The sequence below is a fragment of the Acomys russatus genome, chromosome 3, assembly GCF_903995435.1.
Source record: "Acomys russatus chromosome 3, mAcoRus1.1, whole genome shotgun sequence".
Lineage (NCBI taxonomy): Eukaryota > Metazoa > Chordata > Mammalia > Rodentia > Muridae > Acomys > Acomys russatus.
The window spans coordinates 23444538-23468167 of record NC_067139.1 but is presented as its reverse complement, the minus strand read 5'-3'; the positions used below and the strand labels follow the sequence as shown (position 1 = coordinate 23468167).

The window sequence follows — 23630 nt, the reverse complement described above, 5'->3', positions numbered from 1 at the left end:
AGCTGTCCATGGAAACATCAGTGGCATTCCTCAGCACATGGTGCCCATATGACCAAACTCAGTCTCAACTGTACGCAGAGGTGGGCTTGCCACCAAGCAAATGACACAGGCCTGAGATTTGATGAATCTTTAGTCCCCTCGTACTCCGCCTGACGTGCCCCTGACGGAGGTTGTAAATGCAAGAGAGATTGTGGTATAATTCCTCAGACTGGCATTTCTGCCCCCTAGTCACCATTCAATTATCTTCCAAATTGCTGTGTTTCAGAGAGATAAAGATTCTTTACGGCTTGCTGACTTGAAACAACCACAGGAGCCGGCACAGGGATGGCTAGGCAACCATGCATAGTAATTCTACTGGTAGATGACAAAAATCTTTGTTTGTATGACATTTCCAAAATTACTACAGACGATGAATCCAAAACACAAAATGTCACATTTGGCATGCAAAACTATCACAATATATTTCAGTATCAAATTCATAGAGGCGTTTAATTTAGAATGTGTTTAATAACTCCGTCTGCCTGCATCAGTAATCCTGCCTTGAGGTCTAAAAAGATTTGTCTTATTTATTCAGATGGTGTTAATTTAAAAAAAAATTTTTTTTTGGAAACCAAAATATTAAGGTTAAGTCTTTGTTGTTAATTAAGATTTTCTAATTAAACCAAAAATAATTGTTATTCTGATTAGTTTTAAAGTATGATTTGAATGGGAAACAAAAGAAATTGAACAACTTTCCTTGCTTACTTAATTCTGGAGGCATACTATCTGTATGGAAATAAACATTATCTTAAATAAATCCTAGGCAGGATTATGAAGTCCCTCTCTCCTGTCACCTGTAGATTAACCTGGTGGTGCCACTACCCTGGATAGAAGAGTAACATATTTTTAAAAATGACACTATTTGTGATTAAAGCACCAAGTACCCAGTGAAGTTTTCAAGGTTGAATTATTCAGGGACTTGTGAGTGAATCTAGAAATAAAACTTAATGGCATCTGAATTCTCAACAATCCGGCTTTAGTGTTTACTTAATCTGAAATAATAGTTCACTGAAATCATTAGTTTATATAAACTTCTTGGCAATAATTGAACATGGAAATGGCCTGCTCCAGTCAACTGTGAATGAGCAATGAAATTTGAATGTTCCATGAAAATGTTTAGCCCTGTCTCAGTTACAGGCCGCAGGCTGAGACTTGGGCCTTGCTATTTCCCCGTCTCTTGTTGTGAGAGGGGTTCTCATTGGAAGCCTGTGGGGCAAGCTGACGTGAGGAGACTGTGTTCAGACGAAGTGGGTGTGAGTCCGACATGTTGTGCAGGTCACTTATCAATGTGGTATTATTATCTGTGATTATCATTATGTATGATTGTCACCTTTCTCGTGCCGTGTGTGAGGCTTGCAGCTGGGGTTTTCCCATTCCCCAATATCTTAGCAGGCATGCTGTGTGGTTTTTAGAAGTGTTAGATTCCAGCTAATTCCATCTTACTATAATAGATTAATGGTTTCTGATGTCACAGCTTATTAACATACCACGCTTAAACACTAGTTAAACTTTCCCTCCCATCATCGGGGAGTTTGCTTTTTGACCTCTTAATTATACATTGTGGGCCCTTGTCTGTTATCATTGCTAATACCTGACAATTACAGGTTGAGTAAAAATAATTGTCTCCCTTTTTTTACCCTCTGAAAAGCCCATTGTTGCTAATTGCTTGGTTTTACCCAGTTCCTGTGTAATTCTAGAACTCTGCCTTTTATGTAGGGTAAGCACTCTCAGTTGCCTCGCCTACAAATACAGATCAGATGTATCAGGGGCCTCAAGGACAAGGCTCCCCAAGGCTCCTACCTCCTCAGAGTGTCTCTGCTCAGTCATCTGGGGAGTTGTGTCTCACAGTGGTGTCAAACTGAGCAGCTGAAGACAAGAACACGCCCAATTCATCATGGTGGCCACTTTTATGATGTGGGGCTATATTTCCACGAAAGCCTTTTTGTGGTAAGCTTGACCTTCTACGCACGTATACTACTTTGCATTTAAGTAGATTCAGCCATCACTATCTGTATCTCATTCCTTTCTGTCCAGAATCAACACACTGTACTTAACACAGAGGATCTTGTTCATTTAATCTTCCATTCTCTTACTCAAAAAGTGTTCAATAAGCTCTCTGTATATGTATGTATGTATGTATGTATGTATGTATGTATGTATGTATGTATGTATTTCATCTATCTAATCTATCTATTCCAATCCCTATTGCAGATAAAGATATATTTATTCTTATATCTTTTATTTGTCACATGTGTGGTGTAGGTTATTGATCTTCCTCTTTTCTGGGTTTCTCATCAGAAAACTCTGACACAATGAACTGCACGTGCCACATGCATATGTGTGTAGGCAGCCAGGAATTGGAGGAACTGTACAGATAGGTCACAAGTGATAGGTCCTACTGACTGTTCGAATACGTTCTGGAAGGGAGAATGCTGGGAGAAAATGTGGTGGGTGGGGCTAGAAGTGATCCTACAGGAAAGGAGGGCAGCAAGTTCGGAGCATGTACAATAGAAGCAGTGACTGCAGGAGCAACTCTGCCTACAGCATCTGCACTGGACAAAGGGTGCCTTTCTGGCGAGGTAAAGTGGGAAGAGAGAAAAAAGAGTCCTAGAAGTCCAGCGCACGCTGCTGCACTAGGGACGCTGACTGTTCACAACAGAACTGCCTTTTACCTTATTCATCTGAATCATTATAAAAATAATCAGAATCAACACTGGTACTGAAGGACGATGCTCAAGGAGAAAATATTTTTCCCTATCTGGAAGTAGAGACTCTCATTTTGCTTTTCACTAAGTTAACAGAGTGGATGTGTTATTAGTAACTTCCCCCTCCTTTTTTTTTTTTTTCCTGTAACTGAGAAACAGCTTCAAAGAAAATTGTGAAGATAGAAACAAAATATCATCAATCAAGATCATACCATTAGACAATAAGTGCCAAGTACCAAAGGGTCACTCCGTCAGTTAGAAGTAGATAGTAGCTTTAAAAAAAAAAGCAAAGCAAAGCAAAGCATGGCCCATTAGTGGAAGATGTGCACTAAGTTATAGCAGTGCCCGTGTATGAAAAACTTCAGACATGCTAGAGACTGACTGAGGTAGACGCCATGGCATCAAAAGCTGCTTTGAAACAGGAGGTAACATTTTAAGGAAATATTTAATGGAAAGGGGACCTTCACTGTCAAGATTAAATAGGAGGTCCAGCCAGCCAATCATCCACTATGGGCCTGTTTGGAAGACGAGAACAGTGAAGCTGTCCTGCCATAAGCGCATGCAGAAAGATGTCCTGCATAGCTGGAATCCAATCGTCCCCCTTCAGTATTGTTGTAATTATGCTATCTCTTCAGTAGAGAAGCCTATAAAATTTACCCAACTGGACTTCTCTTTTAATTCATATGATCAATGCTTATCTGATATTTCAGATAACTTTCAAGTTAACATTTGGTTAAGGACAACGTAGGTTAACATACTTTTGCTTTCTTCTCTAACTAATCCCAGTGACCTTGATAGGAAGCACGGGGTATATGCATGTGTAGGGTTTTATTCTGGGTTGGTTATGGAGATGACTTTTCCCCTTGGAAAGCCACCAGCTGCTAGTAGGAGAACTTGAGGACAGGTACAAGCAGGTACCAGGTCTAGTTCAGACCCTACATTTGATTCTTCACTCTTTCCATTGATTAGGGGAAAAATTTCAAGACTGTGAGAGCAGCAAAGAATAGAGTTAATAATTTTAAAGGGTCTCATCAGCAGTATCCTACAATTACATTCTTTTGGTATATTTCGAGGCACCTTGCTTTTAAATGTTCTGCATGGAGGCATGCCATCATTGGTTTTATTCCTGGCATTTCTTCAGGTGCCCAATCTCTCTCAAGTAAAAATGTGAACTCTGGATGCAGGAGCATCATCTATTCTTGTTGGCTGTGTAGAGGCTGATCCATATGAGCTGTTAAAGTGATTATAATGGTGCCATGGGTGGAGCAGCATCCTTTAGAGTTTGAAAGGCTTGATCCACAAAGGGAACTATTAAGCCTTTAAGATGGCAGACTCCTTAGAGGCAGCGGGACACAGTGGAAAGCCCTTAGTTCTTAGTTCGTTGAGAGTCCATCTTTGGACGGGACTGTGAACCCCAGTCTCTTCCTCTATTTTTGCTTCATGGTTCATGTATAAGCTAATTACCTCAGGGATTTCTTTACAGTGCTAGAATGTTGACTCATATACAGGGTACGCTCTGGGGAAAGTGTCTGTAGGAAGAGTCGCTCCCTGAAGGTCTTGAAAGAAACTCACTGCAAGTTAACAGTAAGATTGCAAGGGTTATTCACAATGACAAGGCTGCGCTGAGTCTGTAGGGACAGTTGGCAAGTCCTGTGACAAGAAAAGCAATCCCCTTCCTGCCAGTCAGGACAGGAAGCATCTTGGAATGGTTAAAAGAGCAGTCCCAAATATTTGCAAACAAAAACAAAGCATAATTACCTCCTGCCATGGCCAGGAAAATGTACTCATTAGCAGGCTGGCAAAATAACACTGAGTTGTGTCTGTCCTTTATCATCCATCCTCAGCAAAATCCTGAATCTCCAAAAATAAGAAAATGCACTAGGCTACTTCACATTCAGTATATATAAGAACAGTGCAACACACGCACACACACACACACACACACACACACACACCAAAAACAAAACCCAACCCCAAAAAACCAGAATTTGACAGGAGAAAGAAGACATGAGAATCTTTCTGCTTCCAGAATTTTGAAAAGTTGCTGCTCAAAGAAGTCCCATGTGCTCTGTTAGACTCAACCAGTAGCATCAGGTTTCTTCATTAAGAGTATATCTCTGCCTGCTGGTCTCACTGCTGTAGTTTGTAGGAGACTGACAGTTAACACAGTGAGTTTTCAAGCAACATACTGTAATTATTTACTTATGTATTTAAAAAATATTTTATTAATTTATTCATATTACATCTCAATTGTTAGCCCATCCCTTGTATCCTGCCATTCCTCCCTCCCTCCCACTTTCCCCCTACTCCCTTCCGCTATGTCAGTGACTGAGAGGGACCTCCTCCCCCTGTATATGCTCATAGGGTATCAAGTCTCTTCTTGGTAGCCTGCTATCCTTCCTCTGAGTGCCACAAGGCCTCCCCATTCAGGGGACATGGTCAAAAATGGGGCACCAGAGTTCACATGAAGTCAGACCTCTCTCTCCACTCAACTGTGGAGAATGTCTGGTCTATTGGATAGATCTGGGTAGGGGTTCAAAGTTTACTGCCTATATTGTCCTTGGCTGGTGCCATAGTTTGAGCAGGACCCCTGGGCCCAGATCTGCATGTCATAATGTTCTTCTTGTAGGTTTCTAGGACCCTCTGGATCCTTCTATTTCCCCATTCTTCCATGCTACTCTCACCTAAAGTCTCAATAGGATGTCCTCCCCTCTGACCCACTTTCCTGGTAAGTAAAGACTTTCTTTTTTATTTTATTTTATTAATTTATTCATATTACATCTCAACAATTATCCCCTCCCTTGTATCCTCCCATTTCTCCCTCCCTCCCATTTTACCCTTCTCTGCTCCCCTATAACTGTGACTGAGGAGGACTTCCTCCCCCTGTATCTGCTCATAGGGTATCAAGTCTCTTCTTGGTAGCCTGTTATCCTTCCTCTGAGTGCCACCAGGTCTCCCCATTCAGGGGACGTAGTCAAATATGAGGCACCAGAGTACGCGTGAAAGTCAGACCCAACTCTCCACTCAACTGTGGAGAATGTCCTGTCCATTGGCTAGATCTGGATAGGGGTTTGAAGTTTATGGCCTTTATTGTCCTTGGCTGGTGCCATAGTTTGAGCGGGACCCCTGGGCCCAAATCTGCCTATCATAATGTTCTACTTGTAGGTTTCTAGGACCCTCTGGATCCTTCTACTTTGCTATTCTCCCATGCTTCTCTCATCTAGAGTCCCAATAGGATGTCCTCCCCTCTGTCCCAGTTTCCTGGTAAGTGAAGGCTTTCATGGGACATGCCCCTTGGGCTAGTATGCAGATATAAGTGAGTATATACCATTTGATTCTTTCTGCTTCTGGGTTAACTCACTCATTATGATCATTCTAGCTCAATCCATTTATCCACAAATTTCGGGAATTCCTTGCTTTTAATAGCTGAGTAGTATTCCATAGTGTAAATGTACCAGTTTCTTTACCCATTCTTCTACTGATGGACACTTAGGCTGTTTCCATGTTCTGGCTATTATGAATAAGGCTGCTATGAACATGGTTGAGCAAATTTTTTTTTGTTGTGTGCTGGAGCATCTTCTGGGTATATTCCAAGGAGTGGAATAGCTGGGTCTTGAGGAAGCCCTATTCCCATTTTTCTGAGATAGCACCAGATAGATTTCCAAAATGGCTGTACTAGTTTGCATTCCCACCAGCAATGAAGGAGTGTTCCTCTCTCTCCACATCCTTGCCAGCATGTGGTGTCACTTGAATTTTTGATCTTAGCCATTCTGATGGGTGTAAGATGGAATCTCAGAGTTATTTTGATTTGCATTTGAGGTTGAGCATTTCTTTAAGTGTTTCTCAGCCATTTGATATTCCTCTGTTGAGAATTCTCTGTTGAGTTCCAAGCCCCATTTCTCAATTGTATTATTTGGTTTGGTGGTGGTTAATTTCTTGAGTTCTTTATATATTTTGGATATTAGACCTTTGTCAGATGTACGGTTGGTGAAGATCTTTTCCCAGTCTGTAGGCTGTTGCTTTGTTCTCTTGACAGGGTCACCTGCCTTACAGAAGCTTCTCAGCCTCATGAGGTCTCATTTATTAATTGTTGACCTCAAGGCCTGGGCTGTTGGTGTTCTGTTCAGGAAGTTGTCTCCTGTACCAATGTGTTCCAGGCTCTTCCCCACTTTTTCTTCTATCTGACTTAGTGTCTCTGGGTTTATGTTGAGGTCTTTGATCCACTTGGATTTAAGTTTTGTGCAAGGTGACAAATATGGGTCCAGTTGCATTTTTTTTACACATAGACATCCAGTTAGACAAGCACCATTTGTTGAAGATGCTATCCTTTTTCCATTGAATGGATTTGGCTTCTTTGTCAAAAGGATTAGACCTTTTGAATAAATTATTAGAAAGCCAGGTGAGAAGCAGTTCCCTAGACTACTGCATTTACAGGTAAAATAGGTAGAAAACATGCAAACGCATACATATACCCTCGTTGGACAATTTCCAGAAGAATAAGGAGATGTTACATAAAGGAATTGGTGCTGTTAATTTCACAGACTTTGAGTCAGAATAAACAGTTTCTCCCTTTAGTTGCTTTTGTCAGTATTTTATCACAGGAGGAAGAAAAGAGGCTGAAACAATAAAGTTCATCTTACAGGTCACCAGAGCATTGGGCCAGAGGTACCATAGATAAAAGGAACCACTCCTTACTAAGGACATTGGGTTTGTTTCCTAAGGCTGCTGTGAAAACATTCACCAATTTTAGGAAAAAAGTCAAGATGCAAGAAGGCAAGGTTTTGTGTTTCTCATGGATTCTGGGAAGGTGAAGGGTTCCTCAGTTTGTAGATGTCCACTATGATTGTCATCACATCTTCCTTGTACGTGTGCCTGTCTCCATGGAAGTTGCTATTCTTCATAAGGACATTGCCATGTTGGGGCACAGCCATGTTAAAGATATCATTCTAATTTGATTAAATAAAAATAGCCCATTCCCAAATATGGCTGTTTTCTCAAATAATGTATTTTAGGAATGTTATAATGTTCAGCATATTTCCTTATGGATACACAGTTTACTCTACTTCTCACTAGAAGTATGGTAAGAAAATTAACAAAATGGCATTGAGAGCCAAGGATGAATGCAAGAACAAGTGATGTTTTTACAGTCTTTTCTTTTTTTTTCACCTTTTAAAATTAATTTATTCATATTACATCTCAATTGTTAGCCCTTCCCTTGTATCCTCCTATTCCTCCCTCCCTCCTGCTTCCCTTCTTCTCCCCTTCCCTATGTCTGTGATTGAGGGAGACCTCCTCCCCCTATGTATGCTCTTAGATTATCGAGTCTCTTCTTGGTAACTTGCTATCCTTCCTCTGAGTGCTGCCAGGCCTCCCCATCCAGGGGACGTGGTCAGAAAAGGGGCACCAGAGTTCGTGTGAAAGTCAGATCTCATTATCCACTCAACGGTTGAGAATATCCTGTTCATCGGCTAGGTCTGGGTAGGGGTTCGAAGTTTACTGCCTATATTCTCCTTGGCTGGTGCCTTAGTTTGAGGAGGACCCCAGGACCCAGATCTGCCTGTCATAAAGTTCTTCTTGTAGGTTTCCAGGACCCTCTGGATCCTTCTATTTCCCCATTCTTCCATGCTACTCTCACCTAAAGTCTCAATAGGATGTCCTCTCCTCTGACCTACTTTCCTGGTAAGTAAAGTTTTTCATGGGACATATCCCTTGGACTAGTGTCTCGATATAAGTGAGTATATACTCACAGTGTTTTCTTAAAATGTGTTTGAAATGTCATCTGACTTTTGAAAAGGAATGTTAGAGGGCTTGCCTTTTCTATTATGTTTTAATAAAATAGTTGATAATTTAAATTATTTGAATTACAAACAAAAGAATAACACATCACAAAATGTAGATAAGTACAGGATCACATCTTTAACTAACACATGCTCACTGCCGCCATGGACAAAAGTTACAGAAAACATTGATGAGAACATCAAGAAGATGAAAGAAAACTGCATTGTTTATTCAGGAATTTTGTGAGGATGTCTTTAGTCACTACTCTGCTTGGTTTTCAAACAATGTGGCTAAGTAGATACAGCATTGTTAGTACTTTATAGGAAACTCAAAGAGAAAGGGCATCAAAATACTTTTAAGAACATAAAGTTAAGTGTGAGTTAAGAATTTTGACCATAATTTTCTTGTCATATTAGCTTGCATGATAATTCTTTTGGGGTGACATTTTAAAATATCATTATTGACCTTTGGCAATGGTACCCGAACTGGAAGAAACTTCTGTTAATTATTAGCTAGAACTGTTATGCTTGCAGTTCTTAGTGTCACTGGGTATGGGGACCAGCCAACTTATAAAAAGGGATACAAAATAATAGGTTAAAGAAGCAAAAACAGCAAAACTCAGGCAAAGAACATTGATTAATGAATTTTTAAAAATTCTTAAAGGTCATATGCTGAAGTTTGGCTGAGCCTCGGGCAGATCTAATGAACATGACCAAGCCCCTCTGTGTGCAGCAGGTAACCCGTGCTGACTCGGAATTTGCTGACATTACAGGGTTATTATTTCTGGAAGAATGCAGCATTCTGGAACAGTTTCTCTAATGATTCCATTAAGACCATGGCTTCCTTCAATTTAGGGTAACATATTTCACTTTTCACATTACCCCACAAGACAGAGAAAATGAGCATGTCTAGGATGGCGGGTCTGTGTCAGCCAAAGGAAAAGAGGAAAAAAAAAAATCATTTGATTTTGATGGTACTTAACCCCATTTTATATTTGATAAACACATCTGTTTTGTGGATCACATGTGAGTGTGTGAGGTTGTTTAAAGTCAAAAAATCATTTTGGTTTAAAGAAATCATTAACTTCTGGCAATGTCGAGGGTCCCATAAAGTAGAAATAGGTGGCTGACATTATGTGAGTGGTACTTTAATGCCGAGGCCAAGGCAAAGAGTCTGTAAGACCAGAACAGAGTGAGGACACGAGCTACCAGGTGGCGAGTCAGAGAGCAGGCGTTTAGTGGTCGTTTATCAGGAGGGCCTTCCTTCCTCCATGATTTGCTCGTGAAGATGAGACTTGCTGTAAAAACGCACTTTGGTCTCACTATGTCAGTGATTTGGATCTGCTCTTGTACAATGTTTCTCAGCTTAACACTTTGATGCAAAGAATAAATACGAGACGCAAGAGGTGGCAGGATGTGCTAGGACGTGTGCTCTAGAACCCAAATTCTGGCTCCAAACTTCCTCAGTGACAGGACTTGACCCAGTCATTATCTCCTCTTGTCTCTGTGATCTCTACTGTCAGAGTCATCACCAAAAACTCTGTCTCCTTCCACCATATTACAATAGAGCAGTGCTACAGCAGGGCCAAAGCACACGTTTCTTTTAAATAAGTCTCAGTTCCAATAAGCAAACACAACCCCAGGATATAGCCTAACTTCTATGTCACAGAGTTTATTTCCTTCCTTTCTGCATAGATGGTTATGTCATTTGAAAGAGTACATGAGTGGCTGTGAGCAGTATTTATACTTTAATTCCTTAAACCTTTAGGGTCTTAGTAGACCACAGTGAGGGGCATCTTCCACTGATAGCATGGTACATAAAATTGAGGGAAATATTGGGAATCAGCACTAACATGTGTATTTCATGCATGAGAATCTGAATTAGGGGGAAGTTTATCAAGTTATTTAATATCACATAAATTCTTAGGGCGATGTTAGCGATGGAAACTTTATTCTATAATTATAGGCACTCAACTACGATTCTCTAATTCCAGTAAGATAGTCTAATTGTCTAACATATAATTACCCTATATGTAATTATTGAATAACTCCTAGAGACATCCTAAAGCAAAATAATGTTTCTAAGACATCATCTCCTTTCTTGGTTAAAACCATTTGTTGACTTCTCATTTCTGTTAGGGTAAATTAGTCTTGCTATATGTTAAAAGAGCCGAGTCATAGAGCTTCTGCCTCTTTTCTCTAGTATTTCTCCACATCAGATAGAGCCACCCATTACCATGTACTCAAATACACTTGAGCTATAACTGTATATAATTCAAAATATTCTCCCAATTTCCAGATTCAAATCTGGAATTGGTCAATGCATAAATTTCCACTTAGCCTTCAGATTCTAAACTCATTCATTTTGCTACTGTTTATACATTAATTAGCCCCAATAAGACTCCAAGGGTTTGAAGACACTTCATATATATATGTACTTCAGGGTACAGAGCCCTTATAGGTAGTACATAATTAAAAACTGCTTCTAAAATGAGGGCCAAACATATTGTGAAAATATTTAGAGATATTAGACAAAGTTAGTAGAAATTCAGATTATTAAAAATGTAGATTGTTTCTTAAAAACAGAAAGGAAAGGAAATGTTAAAATGTCAAAAGATATAATATTAGCAATTAAAAAAAATCAAATATAGGAGATGAAGAAACAAATCAATTCAGAGATGCTATTTTAATATTTATAAATTAGTAACACATAAGAAAATAATAGTACTGTTTGGTTTTATTGATTCAGAGTGACTTGGTCTATTCTTCCCTTTTTAGGAAAACAATATTTTTAATAAGACTTTTTAAAATGAGAAATGAGTTCATAAGCTCACTTTCTTGAGGTATAAAGGAACTCAACTCATCTCATTCTCAAATGGAAAAGAAATATGGGGTTCATGCTTAAGCCTTAATTAAGGGACTGACAACTTCTGTCTTCTATTGTGTTGGAAGTATTTCTCTTGGCTCTTTAATTCATTTTGTAAAATACCAAATCCACTGCTGGAGAGACTAGAAAATGAGGTTGTGGCTACAGGAAGGAGATGGTCACTTGTCACTGACAGAGAGCAGGATGTGGGTTACCTGAGGCCTTGCACTTGAGGCCAGCCACAGTTCAAGAGCAGCTGCAACCAATGTGAGCCTTCTGGGAATTATTTGGAATTTCTAATATGTGTAGATATATGCAGGCCTCTTGCTTGTTAATTGCAACCTTGATGTTTACAAAGACTAAACAAAAATTTCTCTAAGTCATGTTTGCTGTTTTTTAAGTGAAGATCATGGTTTTTGCCATTTTAGGGAAGAAAAAAGTATAAATCTTTATTGAGAAAAGTCAGTCAAATCATTAAAAAAAATATAAATAGTTTTCTTCAAGCCTGTGTCCTGTTCTGGAGCTCCATTAGCTCTATACACACTGCCCTTCCTTTTCTTGGTCATGGCTATTACGCCTGGACAGATTAAATTATTCACTCACTGAGAGCCTTATTCAGTGCAGGATACTGTGATCAAATACCTTACACTGAATGCTTTAAACAATATGCTTTCATTTCCCTCACTACAAGAGGCTAGAAAGACAGACGTTGCCATCCTGGCAGATCTGTTCCTTTTGTATTTACCCTTTCCTCTGGCTCAGAGTCTTTTATTAGTACCTGTCCAGGGAGGAAAAAAAAAATGGGAGCCGTTGACCTTCCTCTTATAAACCACTAATTCTATCCTGGCACCCTCACTTCTTCACCTGAGTGCCTTACAGAGGACCAGCTTGTAAATTCCACTATGTAGAAGCGAGGCTGAAGCATGTTTTAAAAGCATTTTGGTCCACTACGATGTCCAAATGAATAGTAGAGTGATTGCATCAATAAGCATTCCTATGCATATAGCAATGCATACAACAGGAGAGTGGAAGAAGTATGTGGGGTGGGGGGAGAGCTGGAAAGAAGAACACGTGCTTCACCTCCAGAGGACCAGAGTTCAATCCCCAGCAACCATGTCAGGAGGCTGCATATAACTCTAGGCCTAGGCAAGAGTCTCTGTGGGCACCTGCCTAAATTCATGTGTGCACATACTTACACATAATTAAAAAATGACAAAAGATAATTTTTATAAAAAAGAAATGTGGAAACTTGGCAGTGAGCATTCTCTAATTATTTGAGTTTTCTTGAGTTATTGGAAATCTTTGGTATTTGGCCCTAATTCAAATGGGAGAATTCTGAGCTAGACCAAGGTTATTACACTGTACACAGCCAAATGGATTAATTTTATTTATGTTGCTTTATGTTATTTTGTTCATTAATTTATCTACCAGTAAATTATTGAGTAAGATAAAGAAAATTATAAAATCTTTGCTGTTTCCCCACTCGAGGGTGAGATCTGTATTTTCTCTCTTTCATCTAAGAGAACTCATTGGCTATTAGCTGGAGGAATGTGATGGAAGTAATATTAAAAGGGTTGGGAGGTCTTAGCAGACTGACAACATATTTTTTGTTGTTGTGTTAGAAGTCTCTCTTGCATCTTCAAGTCGTCTTATAAAATTAACATGTCCACTGCTTGAGAGACCTGAGAGTGAGGCTATGGCTACTGGAGGTGGAAGGTCCGAGTCTAAACCAACTTTCTTGTTGTCCTTGACCAGAAAGGATGTGGACTTCCTCGGAGCCCCCATTTCAGCCTATCACATCAGAAAGTGGGTTAGTCTGTGCCTTGCATATGAGTAGATGAGTCATTCCACTGGATTATGCACACACATAACTGGAAGGTTAGTTACATTAAACAAACATCATACTTTTAAGCCATTACGCTAAGTAATTTGTTATCAGCAAGGAAAGGAGGACCTATTTAGTCCCCTCTATGTACTAAGTGCTGTATTTTGTGCTATAGAAACAGTCATAGCCTTTCCCTCAAATTGATCCTGGACTGAGTTGCTCCCGTTAACATAAACATATATGCTTTAATAGAAAGCTTAAAATTATTTTATCTTTCTCTTTAGTTTTGAGTGTCCCAAAAGGCATTTGCATCACCAGTGAGATGGCTTAGACTTCAGCTATATTAAGTGCATTTGGGAAAATAATGTGGGAGATAGAAGGAGATGAATAAGAGATTGTATGGACTTAATTGTGTATCCCCTCCTCAAAAAAAAAAAAAAAAAAAAAAAAAAAAAAAAAACCATACAAGTTAAAAGATAGGTCCCTAATAGTACCTTGTGGCATAACCATTTAGAGATAGGAACTTTATTAGAACAGTTAAGACCAAATGAGATAGATCATGAAGGTGGGTAAGAGAGGAGGGAGAAAATGGGTGGAAGAAAAAGGAGAGAGGGAAAATGAGGGAGCAGAGGGCAAGGAAGAGGCAAGAGTGGAGAGAGGGGATGGGGGAGAGGAGTGAAGACCGGGAGGGGAGGGAAGGGAGAGGGATTAGATTATGTCACATTCAAAGGAAAGCCGTGCTGGGCACCCAGAGAAACTAGCAGGTATGACACACCCCTGCATGGGAAATCCAAGTTCCAGATTGAGGAAAAAACCCAACCGTTGTTTCAGCGTCCTAGCCATGGACTTTGGTATGTCAGTCCAAATACCCAACACAGGGGATTATAAAGAACTAGGGACACAGGCCAGCTAGTGCCGCCGCCGCCGCCGCAACAGCAGGGAATTTCCAGGTAGATTGTGTCTTAGGGCTGCAGTCCTAGTGACTGCTCAGATAGTGGGGCAGTGCTCCCATGGGCAGTAGAGGACCACACATGGACTGCAGAGAACTCGAACATTGAACATCGTGGCCAGCTATTGCAGGATGGCAACACAGTGCATGTCGGGAGGGATGCATGAGGCAGGATGCTCTTTAGCATGTGCTCATGCTCCCACATCCTGCACAGCCACATTCTGAGGCCTGGTACCCACTGTCATGTGAGTCTTCAGAAAAGCCAAAGTCATGTGCTTGGCATGGGGTGGCATGGAGTACCTTTAAGGCCCCCCGGTGCACACGTGTGGAGGAAACGCAGGAGGTGAGGCTCAAACTTCGTCCCTTCACGAGTGTAGTGGATCAGGAAGAGTGGGCCCAGCCTGGACTTTACCCCCGAGACAGAAGGGGCCCAGTGGCAGGCAGCCTTTTAAGATGAGCCGGACAAAGTCTGGAGAGACTGCACAGTGGTTACTAGTGCTAGGTGTCTTTCCAGAAGACCCAAGTTGCATTCCCAGCACCCACAGGCCCAAAGACATCTTTAACTCCAGGTTCTGGGGATCTAAACTCTCATCTGACCTCTGAGGACTCTGCACATGTGGTGTACAAACGTACATGGAGACAAAACATCCATATACAGAAAATGTCAGGGTAAGGGCAGAAGCCTGGCATTCTGGTGTGCGTGGGAGGGAGAGGCAGGTAGATCAAGGTTTCAGGCCAGTCAGGGCTACACACAGTTACACAGACACACACACACACACACACACACACACACACACACACACACACAGAGAGAGAGAGAGAGACAGAGAGAGAGAGAGAGAGAGAGAGAGAGAGAGAGAGAGAGAGAGAGAGAGAGAGAGAGAGAGAGAGAGAGAGAGAGAGAGGAGCGCCTGGAGACTCATGCTGGCCTCCTGACAGTGATAGCTTTGTACATGTATATGAAATGATGGGATGTCACAGCTGAACTTATGTCAGGGCAAGACGGCCAGTTGTTGTCTCACCCTCCCCCACGAGACAGTCTCCAGGAGGCCAAGGCCCTGAGTCCAGCGCCCTGCTTCAAGAACTAAAGCCGACCAGACTGCCTAAGTCAGCTTGGACTCAGCCTTTTAGTCAAACTTCAGAGAGAACTGTATCCCTGGCAGCTGTCTTTGACAGCAGACCTACAAAGGGCCTGGAGTCAGGAATGTCCAGCCACACCTGGATTCAGGACCCACAGAAATGGACAGAACAAACATTTCCTTCTAACAAAACAAGACAGAAAACTAGACACAATAAATTGTTTTTTTTTTTTCCCCTGGAGGGAAAAAAAAGAGCAAGAAAAGATTATTACAATTGCCATGTGAATCTTTCATTATTAAAATAAGTGTATTTTGTGGGTGACCATGATTTTGGCAGGAGGCTTTGCCCTATGGTAGGATGCACAGAGGCACTTTTGATGCTATACAGAAAACTTGCCTTGAACTCACTTGGGCAAGCAGACTCTTATGGGGATGTATAGACTTTTTAAAACTGTGCCAGCCAGTTAGTATTTATTTATCAATGTGACAAGGTATCATTTTTATAGTGGTAGATAGGTACCATTTTTGTTCCACTGGAGGGAAATCCAATCTGAATAAAACAGTAACTTTTCACACATGACATCTAATCCATGCATGTAAATCAAACTGAGAATCTATTATTCATTATTAAAAGAGTGGCGTATTTTTATTACATTGGGAATGAAACACAAATACTGTGAAAAATTTAGTGCCCTTTCTGGAAATTTTAAGACACTTATCATGTCGTCGCCTAGCTGGTTCCTGCCCTCGCTTGTAAAATATAGTCACAAAATTAATAAGTTTGAAGCTTTATGCCTGGGAAAAAAAGGGATGCTCAATTTTAGTGAAATGGGTGAACTTATTTTTTTATTTAAAGCTTCCTAAATACTTAAGATGGGAAAGAACCGCCCCCCCAACAGTGCCCAAATTCCAGTATGTATATAAAGAGCATATCTCATTTTCTTGTCATTATTCGCCATGGCCACAGTGTTCTTCCCTCAAGTGATCCCTGAAAATGGCATATATATATATATATATATATATATATATATATATATATATATATATATATATATATATATATATATATCAGAAACTGATTAAAATGACCTCAAGTATTAATTTGTAAAATATGATGAACCCAACACTTTGCAAGAGGTTATTATTTTCCTTGTGACATTTAATATGTAAGAGTTGAAGTGATTTTCGTAACTCACAGGAAGGAGCGGTCCTAGGGAACTCAGGCCCTGGTTGCTTTTCTTGACTATTACTTATTATCATTAACAGTCCAGGGCCCTGGCATGCATTATATTTTGCAACTTTAGAAACTTTACCCTTGTGTCTGTTGGTGAGGGGGCCTTTTCTCAGTTCGGAAAAGGACCATTTGCTGGCCAAGGGAACCCAGAGCTTGTGGAAACTTTGGTGGCCCCACCACTGAGCCCTTGGAGTTCGCTGCCATCAGTGACTCTTCTCGACTTGCTTCCTACCTGACACCCTAGGGAGACCACACAGAGTTCTCTCCAATTAGTGGAAGGGAGACCCAGTCCAGTACCCCTGGCTCCTACCCAAATAGACCTTAGGTGCAAAGGATGCTTGTCACAAGTGTGTCTTCCGGGTGAGACTTAATAGAGGTTTGCTTTTGCTCGCATTCACTGTCATGACAAATATTTAAACTCCTTGGGCCCAGCCATTTCTTCTGGAAAATGGGAATTGAACATCATATAATTCAAAGCAATATCATAATCCTTAAATGTTTTGTGCGAACAGCTTACCATGGTTTCAAGTAGGGAACGGTGAGGGTTCTGTTGTTGTTTGTTTGTTTGTTTCTTATCACTTCCTGCCTATCCTCTCTATGGAGTTTTCCTGGCTCTGGCTCTTCTCTGTGGTTTACACTTTTTTGTCTCTTGAAAAAATTTCCTTCAAGAAACCTAGTAAGTCTTTTCCTGCCTATAAAAATAATACTCTGCTCACCATCTTCTGATGCTATTGCGTCTCCATTTCCTGCTTCTAGATGACATGAAAGCTATTGAGTCTACCGGTATACAGTGGCACCTGCAGTGTTCTTAACCCTTTCCTATCACTCTAACTAATACCTAAGACTATTAGCTTATAAACAGGAAAGGCTTGTTTTGAAGCACAGTTTCAGAGACGTCAGGACACGCCCAGTTATGATCTCTCATTCCTTGCTGTTTAGGGCAAGTGGTGAGACAGCACACATGTCAGGAGCGCTGCTAGGGCTAAACCTCTCTGTTCACAGTAGGGAAAAAGAGGAGGTGACTGTAGTTCCACAGTGTCACTTAGGCACATGTTCTCAGCAACCCAAAGTCCCCCTTTAGGTACTTCTTCATAAGAAGCCAATAGAGGAAAACTGGAGACTACTTCATTAACACGGGAGACTTTGGGGGACATTTCAGATCAGTATGAATTATTACTCCTCTGGTATGATGGGAGAGTAACAATTCCTCATTACCTATACTTTTTCAGTCACATTAGTATACACCTAAGAGACGCTATCAACAGAACCTAATTCCTTGTTGAGCCCATTTTACAGGTGAGATACACTGAGGTAGGACTTTCCCAGATGATTAAAATGTGCTTCAAAACTAGTATGGATAGGTCCACAGTTGTAGTACCAGGCTCACAGCCTACTCACAAAGAAGCAGCAAGAATTGAAGTACAATTTTTTTTTCCCCTATAATGGAGAATCGATCTCTTATTCCTATTATTTTTCTTTGATTTTTTTTCCCCCACAGGCTACATTCTATTTCTCTCTCTTTTTATCCTTCTCCTGTCCATCTCTGAAGAGACAAGCTCAGCATCATGTGTGAAGCTGCCCTTTAAACAGGGAGTCTCTGCTACCCTGTGCCAGAAGGTAGTCGCTTAACTTCAGGAAGCTTTGAGCATAAGCTTCCTGAAGATAGAGACTTTGCGTTTCCTTGAAAAGTCTCCAGAGGAACAGAACCAATAGAACGTGCAGGGAGGTATAAGAGGGGATTTATTTGATTGGTTCAGATGGCCAGAGAGAGGACAGTCTCATAATGGTCATATGCACCCCCATATTCACACACGGTTTCCTCTGCTTCTTACAGACCTACACGCCAGTTGTCTCCAGAAACACCCTCACAGATACACTCAAAAATGTGTCCAGTTCACAAGCAAAAATTTTCCTCATATTGCTTTCTTGTTCCTTCAGGTATTGTTGACACCTACAAATGCAGCCATCACAGCGTGGATTTCCAAAATTACCCAACAGATTTGAGGTCTCAGACTGGTGGGATCTTTTTTTATTATTTTATTTTATTTTTAATTCTAAGAGTTGAACCCAAGGGCTTGAAACAGCTAAGCACCTGTAGGCTACATTTTCAGGATTACTTGAATTATCTCTTTTAAAAAATGATTTTTAAATGTAGGTTTACACATTTTATTTTACTGGAAATGCTGCATTTTTATCTTTGTCCTTTGTGCCTGTCCTTTGTGTGCCGTACTCAGATTTCAGAACGCCCTACTTACAAAGTAGGAGCCCTTGTTCACTTCTCGTGCAATTCAACAATCAAATCATTTTTGAATTCTCTAAAGAGGAGGAACTTGCTTCTATATTTGAACTCACTCACATTCATAGGGAATATGTTTTAATATTTCAACATCTATACAAAATGCTTTACAATTCCTTTTACGGTATTAATTTTCATATGAACACCATCTGAAGCCACAAAGGACTGAGTAGGGCAAAGAATTTCTCCAAGGTCACACAGCCTGTTAATTGCAAAGGACATGCTTGGCTATCTCTCCCCATCCATCTGACTCACACATGTATACTAACCAGCAGGGAATGAGTTTGAACTGATGAAACTTGGGATGGGGCAGGAATAGGATTCATATTCAGTGTCCCCCCCCAAACATTACTAAACTCAAGGACTAATAATGATGCGTGAATAAAGCAAATCAAATCATGTCACATCTTTGCTGGATATTTTATCTCAACATGACACAAGCTAAAGTCTTCTGACAGGAGGAAACCGAAATTAAGAAAATGCCTCCATAAGGTCGGGTTGTAGACAAGCTGTAAGGCATTTTCTTACTTAGTGATTGATGGAGGAGGGCCCAGCCCATTGTGGGTGATATCATCTCTGGGCTGGTGATCCTGGGTTCTGTGGGAAAGCAGGCTGAGCAAGCCAAGGGTAGCAAGGCACTCATCAGCACACTCCATGACCTCTGCATCAATTTCTGCATCAGTTCCTGTCCTGACTTTCTTTGATGATGAACAACGATCTGGAAGTGTAAGCCATTAAACCATTTCTTCCCCAAGTTTCTTTGGTCATGGCAGTTCATCACAGCAATGGCAGTCCTAACTAAGACAGCATCCCCACTTTAGCACTTTCATTACACTTAGAAGAAAATCCAGATTGCTTACGTGGCCCTTCAGAACTTGTTCTGTCTTCTATTCCATTTTCTGATTTTTTTATCCCATGTTAGTTTCCTGCTTATGTATTTATTCCAGTCTCCATGTTTTTTTCTTTTCTGAGTATATCAAACTCATGTATCCCACAAGGCCACTGAAGTCCAGGCTCCTTCCTGACATAGCAGAGGGTCTCAGTGCTAAGTGTTTCTGCCTTAAGTAAAAGTTTCTGACCAGAGCACACACCTGCCATGTTTTAGCACATTATGATTTATGATTTCAGTATCAATTGAGGTAGGCCAAGCATTTATTACTATTGACAAAGTCAAACTAGTTGATTGTCTATTACCTTTCCATCAGTTTATAGCTAATTGAATTGAAAGTTTGTTATACAAGAGCCAAATTTGTGCTTCAATTACAGTATTTGACACTTAATGTGTATGGGTGAATAAATTATCCAAAAGACACAAAAACATTAGATGCGATTGTTGATAGGAGTTAAATCAATAATTTAGTAGCTGAGGAAACAAGTAAAATTTTCTTCAAATATTTTTTAACTGACCTGTGAAATGGGCTGTTGTCAAGCACATGGGAGGTCTGATGTACACACCAAGCACCACAGTGTGTGTGTAGGAGTTTTGTAAAATGCAAGGGCCACACTGACAGTCTTTATCATGATGTGGGCTGCCCAAAGGGAAAATGTTGATTAGCAATTATTGCCCAAAGTTTTCTCCTTTCCAAATGATGTATTTGTGTGCTCCTTGTAAAGCCATTTGCGGCTAATTTGTTGGTCTTCGATCTAATCAGACTGCAGATGTTCAGAAACGCCATCTTTTTGTGCATTGAGGCTCACTCACTGGGGTTTGTGAAAGTAATGGGCTGTGCCCAATTTCCCCCCAATGTGTTCAACTCTCAGGGACAATGAAGGGAAAGATCTGTCTTTTGCCTAACAAGGAGAAAAATGAAAAGAAAAGACAACTTTTTAGTTCCTAATTGAAAAAAAAAAAAAAAAGAATAAGAAAGGAAAAGGAAAAAGAAACAGTGGAAGGACTGTCAATCCCAGAACCGAATTTTCCAAATTGAAATATTCAATTAAAATTCTTCCATCTCCACCGGTGAGTGGAGAGTGAGATCTGACTCTCACATGAACTCTGGTGCCCCTTTTCTGACCATGTCCCCTGGATGGGGCGGCCTGGCAGCACTCAGAGGAAGGATAGCAAGTTACCAAGAAGAGGCTCGATACTCTAAGAGCATATATAGGGGGAGGAGGTCTCCCTCAATCACAGACAAAGGGGAAGGGAGAAGGGGGAAGTGGGAGGGAGGGAGGAATAGGAGGAAACAAGGGAAGGGCTAACAATCTATAGGTAACATGAATAAATTAATAAAAAAGAAAGGAAAAATAACAAAATAAAAATATATATTATTTTGTAAAAAAAAATTCTTCCATCTCACTAGAATGAAATTTTCTTAGTCTCACATTGGAGTAGCAATGCAAGGAGATGAGCTACAACAGGCTCAGGTTGTCGGGTGATGGCATTGCAGCATAATGAGAAGATATTCTGTGAATTCCCTTATCTCTGCCATGTTTCATGGAGAATGGGAGGAAGGTCGTATGGTGATGCCCGTAATTATTCAGATAGGACTCAGTCTGATTAAATGGAAATGGCGTTGCTTTAATCAGGGGCCATCAATGAGACTTCATCAAAGGTACATGATGTGCATTGTATCTGCCTGAGGTAGAGAGCCTCAGTGTCCGCTGAAGGACCAAAGGACCAGGGGAGGATTCATTGTTCAAAGTGTGGTCACCTGATTCACTCCTACCCATCAAGCTGGTTAAAACGCAACAATAAATCCAATAGTAACCAGCATTTGAAATAAGCACCCGTGAGTAATTCTTAGGCAAAACAAGTAGGTATATGAGTCAGGAACTGTTCTCTGAAGCCTTCAGACTTTAGATTGTTAGTGACTTCTGAATGGTTTAAATTAGTTGTGGAGAAATTGCACACTTAGGTGTAGGGCCTTTAGGTGTGAGACCATAAGACTGTGCCCTTTATTTGGGGAAGATTTTTTTTTAAATTCAAAATTAGGAACTTATAAAGTAAAAGGTAAAGCTCAGCTTCCTGAAAAATTTTTTCTTAAAGGGTCCCGGGTTTTATTGGAAGAAAGTTGTTTTTACTCCATATGTTCTAGATATGTTGTGGATACCTGAAGCCATGGTGAGTGACTTTAAGACAGGCCCATGGAAGGAGAGGAAACGATTCTTACCTTGTGGAAGTGATGAAGAGCAGCTAGTGGAATAGAGCGGAATGACCGTGAGGAGTCTGGGCATGGACCCCAGGCTGGTTTGTTTTGTTGTTGTTTTGGTTGGTTGGTTGGTTTTTGTTTTTGTTTGTGTGTGTGTTTGTTTGCTTGCATTGTTTCCTCCTGTAAGTAGGTCATATAGCTTGCACAGCTCTCTGAGGCCAAAGCTCAGATCCCAGCTGTACCTCACACCTGTTTGGATGTCCGTGGACCCAGCTTCTCTGCACCTCAGTCCACGAGCTTGTAAAATTGGGTCCATAATAGAACATACTTCGTTGGATTATTGTGGTGATTAAGCTAATGACGGTAAAGTGGTTTTGGAAAAAAAAAATGCCTTGAGTTTAGTGAGTTAACTGTTGATGTTATAACAACATTGAGGATTAACAGACTTGAAAATAAATATTCTAGAACACGGACCTTGTACACTTGTATTCAACTCCCCTTTTCTAATCAGGAGCTGTGTAGTTGTAATTGCTGTGGCCCTCTGTCCTTTTTACCTAGGTCAGAATAAATTTCCAAGAACAACTGCTTTCCTAAATCATATAGTAGATAGGCAGGGGATTAGAGCTAATTCGTCTATATTTTAAATTCAAGACTGGGAAAACAGGGGAAAAAATAGCGCTATAAAACTCTGTCTGATAATTGAGATGACCCTGGGCTCCCTATCAATTCCCAAGCACCTTTCTGAGCGGTTGGCTTCCAGAGGAATATTTTCTTATCTCTAATGCAAATTAAGCACTGATTTACTTCATGGACTCCCTGTAGTGTTCTCAGCAGAATTAGCTCTGGAACATACTTGCTAGTTTATTTCCGTTCTGTTTATCTGCCACCATTGCCTCTCCAGTTCTTTATAGACAGTGATCGATCTGAAAATACCAGGTGGGCTCTTTACTCAGGTAAGGTGGAATTTGGTCTCATGTTTATCTGATGTCAAAGCCCATGCTTTTGACCCCTATGGTATGCAGTTCTTCCTTTAAATGAGAGCAATAACTACAGGAAGCAGGATGGACAATTTGAATTCAAGTGTACTATAGAGGGTATATAAAGTGTGTGGAACCATTTACAGTGCATTTGGAAGAGTCACAGCCATGGGAGATGTCCCATGAGCAACCCATAATGTTCCCAGTGTTTAGCTTATCAGCAGAAGGACAGACTAGGTGAATATTTACACACTCATCTACTTTACCTTCTTGACCAAGAACCACTAGTTGCCTATACCCAGTGACTTGGGAATCACTATTACTTATATCTTGACACAATAGTATAATGCCAAATACAAGAAAACCAGGCATCACAAGCTATGTTGTCCTGTGTTTACATAGGAGCCAGCATTTCATGGTGTCTCACAGCAGGGACCTACTTTTCATTCCTGCCACATGTATACCCCAGGACACAAGTAGTCTCCCCTCATTGTTCTCATCCTAAGCCATAGACAGCGTGAAGAACTGCCTTCTGGGATGCCCCTCATCTTCCAGGGTGGTGGAAAAGAAAAGACAAGCCTGGTGGATTTAGAGGCAGTAATACATTCTCTGCTTAAAAGTGATGAATGGGGCTTGGTTCATGCACAGATCCTTGTCTGTAACTAAGCAGAAAGTGATGATGAGGAACAATCCTACCCCATGATTGGAAGAAAAAGGAATAAATAGAATTTATGGCATTGTGGTTACCCAGCAGGAAGAATCACTTCCCAACATCTGCAAGTGTTCTTATGTGG

The 23630-nt window shown here is 40.6% G+C and overlaps 1 protein-coding gene across 1 annotated transcript in view; it reads left to right on the top strand.

Moving 5' to 3' along the window:
- The window catches only part of LOC127186970 (uncharacterized), a gene marked incomplete at its 5' end in the record, with an annotated part of 268435 nt that overhangs the window by 70151 nt on the left and 174654 nt on the right, over positions 1-23630 (top strand). Inside the window, one exon of the mRNA XM_051143234.1 lies at positions 1756-1986. Coding sequence (XP_050999191.1) covers positions 1756-1986 — 231 coding nt within the window. The remainder of the gene's footprint in view (positions 1-1755; positions 1987-23630) is intronic.